Source organism: Lipotes vexillifer, unplaced genomic scaffold, assembly GCF_000442215.2.
Source record: "Lipotes vexillifer unplaced genomic scaffold, Lipotes_vexillifer_v1.1 scaffold76, whole genome shotgun sequence".
NCBI classification, from domain to species: Eukaryota; Metazoa; Chordata; class Mammalia; order Artiodactyla; family Lipotidae; genus Lipotes; species Lipotes vexillifer.
This window is the reverse complement of record NW_006773751.1, coordinates 2237944-2251008: the sequence shown is the minus strand read 5'-3', so window position 1 is coordinate 2251008 and position 13065 is coordinate 2237944. Positions and strand designations below refer to the sequence as shown.

At 35.4% G+C, this 13065-nt stretch overlaps 1 protein-coding gene across 1 annotated transcript in view; it reads left to right on the top strand.

Moving 5' to 3' along the window:
* The window catches only part of CEP350 (centrosomal protein 350), a 135761-nt gene that overhangs the window by 5152 nt on the left and 117544 nt on the right, over window positions 1–13065 (top strand). Inside the window, exons 5-7 of the mRNA XM_007448517.1 lie at window positions 2021–2643; window positions 6911–7024; window positions 10413–10526. Of these exons, the coding sequence (XP_007448579.1) occupies window positions 2021–2643; window positions 6911–7024; window positions 10413–10526 (851 nt within the window). The remainder of the gene's footprint in view (window positions 1–2020; window positions 2644–6910; window positions 7025–10412; window positions 10527–13065) is intronic.

Sequence of the window (13065 nt, the reverse complement as noted above, 5' to 3'; positions counted from 1 at the left end):
TCTCTACAGAGAGAATCTACAGAACTCAGTTCTCAGCCCCCATCTTGTTTAAAGGTCAGCCATTCAGAGCAGGGTCTAATGTTTTTTGGGTCATGGACCCCAGTGAGAATCTGATGAAAACTGTGGACTATCTCCTTAGAAAAATGCACACACTGTGCACTCACAGTAGATACAAAATTACCATATTATGCTGTAATAGAGTCATGACTCTAAGAATTTTTGTGGCATTTAGAGTTTTATGCCTATACATGAAACATTTAGATCAGTACTTACAATGGAACCATTAATGTGAACCACGCATATGTAATTTAAAGATTTTTAGTAGTCACATACACACACACAAAGATGTTTTACATTCTTTTTTGTTTTAAATCTTTTAAATCTGTATGTAATTTACATTATAGCACATCTCAGTTTGGACTAACCACATTCAAGTGCTCAGTTGCCACATGTCGTAAATGCTACTCTTTCAGACCTTGCAGGTTCAGATGGTTATTTATCTGCTTTTATAACTTTGTTGGGTAGTTTTTATTTTTCTTTTCTTTTTTAAAAAAATTTTATTTATTTATTTTTTGGCTGTGTTGGATCTTCGTTGCTGTGCACAGGCTTTCTCTAGTTGTGGCGAGCAGGGACTACTCTTCATTGAGGTGCTCAGGCTTCTCATTGCGGTGTCTTCTCTTGTTGCGGAGCACAGGCTCTAGGCGCGCAGGTCTCAGTAGTTGCAGCATCCAGGCCCTAGAGGGTGTGGGCTTCCGTAGTTGCGAAGCATGGGCTCAGTAGTTGTGGTGCGCGGGCTCAGTAGTTGCAGTATGCGGGCTCTAGGGCGTGTGGGCTTCAGTAGTTGTGGCACACAGGCTCAGTAGTTGTGGCTCATGGGCTCTAGAGCTTAGGCTCAGTAGCTGTGGCACGTGGGCTTAGTTGCTCTGCGGCATGTGGGATCTTCCCAGACCATGGATCGAACTCATGTCCCCTGCATTGGCAGACAGATTCTTAACGACTGCACCACGAGGGAAGTCCCTGTTGGGTAGTTTTTCATGTATTCTTCCTACTGCTGAGGCTTGTCTTCATTAACCTCCCTTTTAATTAACTGCTCTGTTCCTAAAATATAACTTATTAGAATGATATGTAAAATAAAAATAGTTCGTGAAGGACTACTTTTGCTAGTGTTTTTATGAGTAGAGAACATGGACTTCGTGATATGTACTTTGGCTGTGTCCAGTCTTCTTTGCTTATTCTGGTGTTTCTAGATATGCTTTACATAATTTGAAGCTGCCAGAAAAGTTGTCTGTGTTTCAGAGAGGTTAAACTTTACTAACCACATTCATTTGGAGGAAAATACTTACTGTACTTCCACTTTATTTCAACTCCCAATCTATTTGCTAACATGGTACATTATTTAGAAGTTATACATAGGAAATGTCAGAATTTGAGAACTTTTTTTCCTAGTTCTTAAGATTTCATGGAGAAGTAAAATGTACATTTTGGTAATAGTGTCCAGTGAATATGCAAAGTCAGATTGTAATCCTGTTTTCTGGGGTTCTTAAGGAAATCTCTCTATGCATCTTTTGCATATTTCTTATTTTATAATATGCAGATTATGATTTAGATTATTTGCCATAATCTAAACTTTGATACACAGGAGGAGTGTTGATTTTTTTTTTTTTTTTTTTTTGCGATACACGGGCCTCTCACTGTTGTGGCCTCTCCCATTGTGGACCACAGGCTCCGGACGCGCAGGCTCAGCGGCCATGGCTCAACAGGCCCAGCCGCTCCGCGGCATGTGGGATCTTCCCGGCCCGGGGCACGAACCCATGTCCCCTGCATCGGCAGGTGGACTCTCAATTACTGCGCCACCAGGGAAGCCCTGAATTTTAATAGTAGTAATGGTTATTTTGTTTTTTTTAACTTACTGGAACTTCTAGGTTTTTGGGGTCTCTAATGTTAGCTTAGAGTTCTCTATTCAGTTTGTATGACTGGTTTTTGTACTCTTTATTCAAAGCTAATTATTTTTTAATAACAGGGAAGTCCATGGTACACCGTCCAACATAAGTCCCAGCCATTTAGAGTCAAAGAATATATATTGTGTGGATGTTAATGAAGAGAAGCCTGAGAGTGGGAACCGGATGATATGCAGTCAGGAAGATCGGAATATACATTGCTGTGATTTTGAGAGCTCCCAATCATCTGTCGTCAATGATACAGTTGTTAGATTTTTAAATGATCGACCAACAATTGATGCACTGCAAAATTCTGAATGTTTGATTAAGATGGCAGCTCCTACGAGAAGTGATGAAGAAAAGCCTAATAGAGCAAAAGGAAATGAGAACACTTTGAAGGCTTCTGTGTGTAACATGGGCCGTGATGTTGATTCAAAAGTGTTACGGTTAACTGATTCTTCTCCGTCTTCTACTAGTACCTGTAATTCCCAAAGATTAGATATCCTAAAGCGGCGACAACATGATGTTAAATTGGAAAAACTCAAGGAGCGGATTAGGAAACAGTGGGAACACTCAGAAGAAACAAATGACCAGGGCCAGAATCTGGGTCATATTGACCATCCAGTAATGGTTGTTAATGTTGATAGCTCAGTGACAGCAAAGGTCAGGAAAGTGGCAACAGCACCACCTGCTCCAACATATAAAGGTTTGTAATCAGTCTTTGTGTCTTTTTCTGTCTTCCTGCCTCCTTGTCTCCCTTTCTCCCTTGGCTGTATTTGAGTAGAGAGGACCATCTTTAGAACAGGGTGTGATTCTCAAATGTAATGCCTTAAAAAGTTAATTCAGGATGCATGCTAAAAATGCAGATTCCTGGATCCTACACTGGATCTAAATCAGAATTTCTGGAGATGGGGTCCAGAATTGGAATTTTTAACAAGTCCCTCGATGTTCTTATAGTTTGAGAACCACTATATGAATATTTAATAAGTTGAACAAAAGAGAAAATAAAAATTAGTACAACTTTCAGAGAACTGAAAGAATATTGCTCTTATTCTGCCATTGTATTTGGATTGTTATTAGGAATTCTTTCAAAAGTAATGTTTGAAAGATAATTCAGTCAGTGCCAGTTAATACTTGGTTATAGAATATTTTGGCACTGACATTTGGACCCTGTTGTTACCTTAACCTTCGAATTTTGACAGGAGTTTTCTCCATGTTTAAGAAAACAATATTTAAATGAGATTTCCACTGAGAAGATGCTTTTCAGAGAGAATATCTGTTTTTGGCCCAACTCAAGTTTTTATATATGGTGGTTTTTAGGAGTTTGCATTTTTTGGTTCCTGAAACTATTTTCACAGGGTCACCCATATAAAATTTTTAATAAAGAGTTGATTCATTGATGAGGTTACTCAGTGTTAGACTTTTGTCTTAAAATTCCTGCCATTCTGGCCTTTCTTTTGTGGTTATTTTTTCAAGTTCAGTTTTTAGTTTGGATAAATGTATGAAGATCAAAATATAGCCAAGATTTGTTTCTTCTGTTAATTTTAACAGAACAAATTTAACTATATAAAGTTTGAGCAATTACCAGTTTTTTGTGTTGTTTATTATGTTTTGCTAGTGCTATTCATTGTGAATTAGATAAAAGATAGATAATTAGCATTTTATTCTACATAATTTGTGATAAAATAATGGGTAGTTCCCTTAGTAAAATTCTTTCTTATCCTTCTAGTAGTTTGTGTACCATACAGTAATAATTGTCCACACTGTTGACAGAGCACATAGCAAATGGTGGGGTCAGAATGTTCTTGTTGGTTCTAAGATAGTGATTATCCAAAACTTTGGCTATACTTACATCAGACCCATTAAATACAGATTGTACCTTTAAGGTTTGTTCATTCTAGAAGTCAAAGTTCTGAAATTCCAAAAGTTATTCCACTAAGGCAAAGTCAAGATGGTTGATTTGAATCTATATTTTATTTAATAATTTATAAAAATCTAAAAGTTAAAAAAGAGAAAACAACCTTAAATAACCAGAGTGAAAATCTTAAGTATAACTTCCTTTGAGTTGTGACTGGATTTCGTGTATTCCTTTTACTTACTAATTTTTAACATGTTAATTTTCATATTAAAATATATTATGAATACAACTTTTGGGAGGCTAACTAATGACATGTAGTATACATTTCAGAAATCGTAACAGAATATGGTTTCCAGTGTCCTGAGCAATGGATTTATTTTTTCCAACGGTGAAGAACTGGTTTTCTGCCAACTTTTTGTCGATGTAAATTAAAACCCTCTTAATATACTGTATTCTAAAGTGACATTTTAATTTCACTTGTTCAAATACATAATAAATTCACTTGGTTCACAATTCAAAAGATGAAAAGGATGTACATTGAAAAGCTTTATCACTCTGGTGCTCTAACCACCTGGTCCCCTTTCTGGAGGTTACTTGTGTTAACAATTTGTGTATCATTCCAGAGATAATTTTCTCATATACAGATGAGAGAGAGAGGGTGTGTGTGTGTGTTTTCCTTCTCTCTCTTTTTTTTTTTTTTTTTTTTTTTTTGCGGTACGCGGGCCTCTCACTGCTGTGGCCTCTCCCGTTGTGGAGCACAGGCTCCAGATGCGCAGGCTCAGTGGCCATGGCTCACGGGGCTAGCTGCTCTGCGGCATGTGGGATCCTCCTGGACCGGGGCACAATCCCACTTCCCTGCATCGGCAGGCAGACTCTCAACCACTGTGCCACCAGGGAAGCCCCTCTTTCTCTTTTTATACAGTTGTTAGCATATGAAACCCCTTCTAAACTTTGTTTTTACATTTCTGTGTGTGTATGTTTAAAGTTTGAGGTAGTGAACACAGTGGCGTTTATGTGATTCTTCCTTATTCTTAGTGGTTTGCATATCTTTTTCTTTCTGGTTTAAATGCCCAAGAAGGTTAAGAGCCTATTTTGGTCATCTGTATTTTATTTAGAGCTTAGTACAGTGTCTTGGACACAAGTAAATGCACAGTATAATTTTTATTCAGTAAATTCAACTAGTAAGAAAAAATGTGCACAAAGAGAATGGAAATAAAAACTGGGGAACAGAAAGAGAAACTGATGTAGATATTGAAAGCTTCTTAAAGTTAACTTGTTAGTAAAGATCAAATATAAAGAAAGGCTCCCATAGAAATAAATGTTTCCTAAAGAGGAGAGAAGAAAAAATGATAGGGTTGAATATAGAGAGATGGAATGAGGGTGAGAAATGTTGGGAGGGAGGTAGCTTTACAAGGAATTGCCACACTTTCTTGTTACAAACTGTGGTTTGCAATAGACTGAATAGTATGTTTATAAACATTTTCCTTATATAGCTATAGGCATAATTGTGTGTGCCCCATGCTACAAATGTCAGGTAAAATAAAGCTTATGCTGTTGTTTCTAAGAGCTGAATAGATTATTTTTTATTAGACATGTAATTAATTTACCAGTACATTTTATCTAACACTTCTAAAGTAGTTTTACCAATTTTTGACTCCATTCTTTATATTGATTTAATTTTACAAAATATTTAATGGCTATTCTTTGGTAAGTGGAGCCCATTTGAAAATATAAATCTTTTTACTACTCTGGTTATCATCCATATTCGATACTTTATTATTTTATTTTTTTGCAAAATAACATTCTAAGTTCTGTATATTTCTTAAAAGAGTAGTGATAAATTTGAAGTAGGAAATTAGAATGATTTCTAGGAAATAGCACATGTGTAATGTTTGTTGAGAAATTGAACAGGTATGTTTTAAAGAACTGTTTTCCACACTTTGGCTGCATTTTGCCTGTGTAGACAGCAGCTTGTCCATTTGTTCAGCCATAGGCAAAATCAGACAGATGATAGTAATTAATGCCTGTATTCAAGAAAAAGAATGAGTAGCATTGTCTCTCTTTTAGTCTTGAGTAGGGTAGTTTGTAGCTCTGATATCCATAATTTATGATTGCCATTTTTTTTTATCATTTAGTGCATCTCCATTTCTAGTCTTTTTGAACAAAATGTATATTGCTTTGTCTCACTGAAGCTTACTTCTTCCAAACAGTATTTGTTAACATATTATGTGGTAGCTAATGATGCATTCCTCTTTTGAAAGCTTATAAATCTTTTCAACATCATTAGTTATTAGGGATACATAAATCAAAACCACGGTGAGATACCATTTCACACCTACTAGGGTGGCTATAATAAAAAAGACAGACAATAACAAGTGTTGGTGAGGATATGGAGAAATTGGAACCCTCATACATTGCTAGTGAGAATGTAAAATGGTGCAGATGCTTTAGAAAGCAGTTTGGCAGTTCCTCAAAAAGTTCAACATAGTTACTATATGACCCAGAAATTCCACTCCTAGGTATAATACCCAAGGGAATTGAAAACATATACATACACACACACACGTGCATGAATGTTTATAGCGACATTATTCATAATAGCTGAAAAGTAGAAACAACCCAAATTTTCATCAGCTGATGAATGGATAAGCAAATGTTGGTATATCTGTACAATGGAATATCATTCAACAATAAAATAAATAAAGCTTCTGTATGTGTTATAAGGTGGATGAGCTTTGAAAACAAAATGCTAAGTGAAAGAAGCCAGACATAAAAGACCACATATTGTGTGATTCTGTTTTTATGAAATGTCCAGAACAAGCAAGCCCATAAAGATAGAAAATAGATTAGTAGTTGCCAGGAAATAGAGGGAATGGTGTGGGGAGTGACTGCTAATGGGCACAGGGTTACTTTGCAGGGTGATGAAATGCTCTGGAATTAGATAGTGGTGATAGTTGTATAACTTTCTGAATATCCTAAAAACCAGGGAGTTGTACACTTTAAAAGAGTGAATTTTATAGTTTATTAATTTTATCTCACTTATAAAAGAATATAACAAACAAAACTTTTAATGCAACTTTAATAAGAATGTTCTGTATTGTTGGTTATATATTAGGCTTCAGTCCTTCAGAGACCAAGATTCGAACACCTGATGGGAAAGTGTGGCAGGAGGCTGAGTTTCAAAACATGAGTAGAGAACTGTATCGTGACTTAGCACTTCACTTTGCAGGTGCGTGTAGAGTGTTCCTAGGTTTTGAGTGTTTTATCATGCATACTGTCTAACGTGCAATACTTAAACATAAAACTGTCACCAAACTAAAGATATTTCCCTTTTCTAACTGCATGGTATACTAAAGTAGTGATCGTGTCAGTTGTAAGGCTCTTTTAGCCTCTGGGCTCTGCTCCAGGGTTAAAATTAGCATACATAGCTGATGAGGCAGAAACTAGGCTATTTTTTTTTTTTTTTTTTTTGAAATCCGACCACTGATTTTTTTTTTTTTTTTTTTTTTGGGGGAAGCGGGCCCCCCACCGCTGCGGCCCCTCCCGTTGCGGAGCACAGGCTCCGGACTCGCAGGCTCGGCGGCCATGGCTCACGGGCCCAGCCGCTACGCGGCATGCAGGATCCCCACGGACCAGGGCACAAACCCGCGTTCCCTGCATCGGCAGGCGGACTCTCAACCACTGCGCCACCAGGGAAGCCCAAAACTAGGCTATTTTTAAACTAAGGGTCTTTCTGAGCTGGGCTTGTCTGATCTGAAGAAAACATAGTAGAGTGTAGTTGAAGTTCACTTCTACTAGACCTCTGAGATCTTTGAAATAGTCAGTAATTTGGCAGGCAGCAGATAAGATAACTAACATGAAGGCAAAATGCAGGAAGAGAAATAACATTATAGGAAGGGAATAATGTTAGAGGATTGGAAGGAGGAACTTATGGAAGATTGGAAGAGGGAAATAGGAAGGTCATACTCATAATGTTACTACTATTGAACACCTTGTATGATTCTGGGCAAGATGCTACTGGGTACTTAGTCTTCTGAATGTTTTATGGTTGAGGAAATGTAGGCCCAAAAGAGTAATTTTCTCGAGGTTGCATAAAGTTAAGAATTGAAGCCAAGGTTCAAAACCAAGTCTGTCTGACTCTAAAGCCTGAGAATTTTCTAGTAAGCTCCAGTGGAGATTTTGCTAATAAATACTGTGGCATTAACTGTCCAGTCCAATTTTCCTACTGTTACTGTTGGAACACTATTTTCAGAATTTTTTTCCCATGTGGAAAGGAAATATAATAATTAAGAGCAAAGATTTTGGAATCAGTTTACAAGGGTTCAAATTCTGGCTCTGCCACATATTGGCTATTTATACTATCTATGTTACATAACCTCTCTTCCTTGGTTTTCTCATCTGTAAAATAGGAATAATAACTATATACTTCATAGAACAGTATCATTATAGACTAGTGGAATGATGTATGTCAGAAAACTCTTAAAGAGGTCTGTGTATTATAATCTGCCTTCTCTTTTGATACGGTGGGTGAACTCTGCCTGGTCTCCTATCTTAAACAAACAAACCCATCTACTTGTGTTTTATATTCCATTTGCTCTTGTGTATTGAAGGACATTACTTCAGCCTTGTTTTCTTTCTTTTGCATTATCAAGTTTTCCCTCTCTACGAGGTCATGCCCATCAACATACTGTTTGATAACATGCTGTTATCTCAACCATCATAAAAGAACCCCTCTTTTGGCCCTACTCGTTTTAGCAACTACCTTGTTTCTCTTCTTTTACTTACAGCAAAACTTCAGAAAGTTGCCTTATCTTCATTGTCTCCAATTTTTCTCCTCTGTTTTACTCTTGAAACCTTTCTGTTAGGTTTTTGCTCCTACATGTCTGTGGACTGCTGTTATCAAGGTCATCAATGACTTCCACACTTCCACATTGCTAAATCCAATGCTTAATTCACATTTGTCATCCTACTTGATCTCTCAGCATCCTTGGGCATTACTGATCACTTCTTCCTTGAAATTCTTCACTTGGCATCTGTCTAGGATACCATAAGTGTTTAGTTTTCCTCCTAAGTCTAGCTGCTTCTTTTCAGTTGTTTTTTTCCTAATCGACTCTGTGATCTCTGAACATCAGCCTGTCCTGGTCTCAGTGCTTGGATCTGTGCTTCTCTTTTCTTTATTTTCTTTTCTTTTTTTCTCTTTTTTTTTATCTTCTTTACTCCTCCACCCCTTTCTTTTTCCTTTTTTAAATTTTTTGTTTATCTGTATACAAACTCGGCAAGCTCATCTACTCTCAGGACTTTAAATATGCTCTGTTGCTGATGATTCCCAAATTTATGTCTCTGGCCAGACTTCTCTGAACTCAGGTTGATATCCAGCTGCTAACTCTGCACCTTCTCCTGGATGCATAATAGATTTCTTAAGCTTAATATATCCAAAAATGGAGCTAGCTAACTAACTAAATGGGGTCATGGTACACCCCTTAAACTTATTCCTGTGGTAGTCTCTCCATTTTAGTTAATCTTATCTTTCTAATTGTTCAGGTCCCAAATCTTGAGTCATCCTTGATCACTCTGTTTCTCTCACACCTTATATCTAACATTGTCTGAAATATAACCACTTTCCCCTACTAGGTCTAAGCCCTCCACCATCAGTCTCTTGGTTGGATTACTGCAGTAGCTTTCTAACTGGTTACCCTGCTTCTGCCCTCCTTCTAATGGGTCTGTTTTCATCACAGCTGTGAGAGTAACCTTGATAAAATTTAATTTAGGTCATATCACTCCTTTGCTCAAAAATTTCTTATTTTTGAGTAAAACCTGAAGTTCTTACAATGAGCTATAAAGCCCTACGTGATCTTGCCCTCGGTTATGTCTCTTGACCCTAGTTCTTACTGCTTTGCTCTTTGTTCACTTCATTCACACTGGCTTCCTTGCTGTTTCTTAGACACTAAGTATGCTCCTGCCTCAGGGCCTTTGACTCACATTTACTTCTTCTTTTCCCAGAATGCAGAGCTCTATATGTATTTTAAAGTACATTTATCCAGATCTGTGATTGAGATTAATTTTCAAATTTATATGTTCAGTTTGTTTCCCCAGATTGGAATTTAAAAATTAGTGAGTAGTAACTCATGTGTGTGTGTGAAATACCTTGACATATTTCACTAGCATAACCATAAAAGGGCCTAATTTAGGAATATTGAGTATTTTATAAAGTTTTACTCTAGAAGGTCATGAATGTCTCAAGTTAAGTAGGAATTTTTAAATGAAAAGGAGTCTATGAAAGTGCTCACCTCTGAGATTCTATAAATGCTATGATCTAGCTTGGAAAGCATTACTGTTGCAGCATCTTCTAGTTTGTGAAAGCGAGGTGAATTTCTCAAGGGTTTCCTGAAAAAAATAACAAAGAATTGGAACCTAACAGTGGAGTAATGGTGATCTCTAGACTTTGCTGTAAGAGGACTTGGCATTGTAGCCTTTGGGCCAAAGAAATAGCATCAGTGAAGGTTTCTCTCTCTCTGCCTAAATCATATACTTTATACAGATTTTTCATACTGGTGGGGAGGATGAGTGGATAGGTAGCAATCGTTATAATATTTGCTATATATGTTTCTGCTTTTCAGATGATAGCTCTATGAAAGAAAAACCTGCTGAGAAAAGTAAAGAGAAGAAAGTGGTCAAGCCAGTACGAAAAGTCCAAAAGGTAGCACAGTTACCAAGTCCAGAATGCAAAACAGGTTGGTTTTCTCAATATCAGGCCCATCCTAAAGTTGCATATTAGTGAAATGGCATCTACACGGAAATAAATGTTCTCATTATTCGACACATGCAAAAATTCAGTATATTTTATGTATCATTATTTTGTATATGTGTGTTTGATTGAGGTATAATTGACATAGAGTAAGTTATACATATTTAGAATGTATAGTTTGATAAATCTTCATGTATGTGTATACTCATCAAACCATATATTCACCATGATACTGAACAATGCTTCCCTCTAATTTTTTTCTATCATTATTTTTAATAGAAATTAACCAGATTAAAGGTAATGATTTTTATGTAGTGAACATTTATATACAAAGGGATGGCTTATGACTGTAGCTAAGTTCCTTCACTCATTCTCATAAGAGAATAAATGTTGCACAAGAAAAGTCTGGCAGTCCATGCTAGTAGTGATCAGGCTGGACTGTGAATAAATCAAAAAGGGGGAAAAAGAGAATTCCCTAGTTCCATAGTAATTAACATTTCAGGCTTGATCCAGATTGCCTGGGATTTATAACCTGGCTCTATAACAAATAGTTAACAGTGATTACCTTTGAAGGGGATGGTATTACAGGGAATTTCACATTATATTTTACAGATATATAACAAAACTACACACTACTTTTTAATGCATAAAACAATGACATTCAAAAAGCAAATATCATCAACACTTTAAATTGCCCTCATTATAAAACTTCATAAAAATATATTTCAATAAATACAGCTGTTTACCAAGAGAAAAAATTTTCATTTATTAGCTTCAGATTGTAAAAAAATTAACAGACCATTATTTCAAAACAGATGGTAACATAAAAAACAAAAAATGATGTGAAAGACCATTTACAAAATAGAAACCATTAAAAAAAACAAATAAATATGTAACAGTGTTTAAATGCAAAGCAATATAAGAAATGTAGTGGAAATGAAAATAATGAAGTAGCACTTTAAACCTAATTAAATTAGAAGAAAATACTTTTATATCCTCAAAGCTGGTAAAATTACAATAAAAATCACTCTTATAAAAATCATACTTATACCATGCTTGTTGAAATATCAATGGATATAGTTTCTCTAAAAAAAAGAAAAAATAGTATTATATGTCAAAGTGCTCATTTTCCTTGATCAGATAATCCAAGTAATAGAAATGTATCCAACAGAAAGAAAAAAAAATAAATGAAAATGTTCACTGTATAATTTTTTATAATATCAGAAGTAACCTAAATATTGAATGGTAGATAAACTATGTTTCTATTAGAAGGAGTATTGTGTGGCCACTTCAAATTATAATTTCTATAAGAAATAACAGAAATATTCTTGTCATAAGATGCTAAGAGAAAAAGGTAAAATTTTATGGATACAATGGCTACAATCACCTACTACTGATCTTTAAATTACTGTAAGGAAATACACAAAATAATACTAGTACTTTAAGTAAGAGCAGTGTTTTTTAATCTTCTTCTATTTTCCAAGCTTTCTGTGATACTATTTTATTGATTTATAATTTAAAAAAAATACCATTTAGAGTTTCATTTGAAAGTTTAAATGGAAGTATACATTTAATGAAAACATCTATTATTAAAAAACATGAATTATAAAGGTGTGCTATTTACTTTAGAAATGTTTTTGTACCTTGTTATTAACCTTAATCGGTCTATCTAAAACATTTAAAAGGTTTTAAGTCTATTGCTCAATCTATTTATACAGAAACTTTATGTGAAAGGACTTTCCCTCATAGCACTTAAGAAAACACAAACCACCCCCTCACGCCCCCCCCCCACGCATTTCTGCGGAGGCTAGGACGCCTGACAAAGTGTAGCCTTTTATCTTGTTTCAGGATGCATATTTTTTACAAGTGCTCTGGTTAAATATTGAAAAGTTACATGCTGTAGTTTAGCATTTTGCCTTTGTAATTTACAGAAACTATCACAAAATAAACTTTTGTTTCATTTTGCAAAAAAAAAAAAAAAAGGAACTTTATGTTCTTAAGCAAAATGAGAGAGCAGGCTTCTCTTCAATTTCCGCTTAATTTTCTGAATCAAGAGCAAGCAACCACGAATATACTGGGTAGCTATTTATAAATGTTGGCTTCCAAATATGCTGGGTGGTTATTTCTGAATTCTGGCTTTCTGGAATAGTCTCATGCAGTCATTGGTAGAAAAAGAGGACTTTCACTATAGATAAACTCTTAATACAGCTTTAATACAGTTTAATGACTTTCTGTCTTGGTCACTGGCACAGTACACACATGGAAATTAGCCCACCACAAAACTGGATAAATACAATCCAAGATCATTATAAATGGTCCCAGTGCTTCATTTCAAACTATGCCCCTGACAACTAATATCACATGAAAAATACTTCATTATATTTTTTTAATGTAAGAATTAGTGTAGTTTACATTCACATAATTCATGTTCTGAGAGCTAAAATTTAAGTTGCAAATTCAATCCTATACATATATATATATATATATATATATATATATATATATATATATATTTTTTTTTTTTT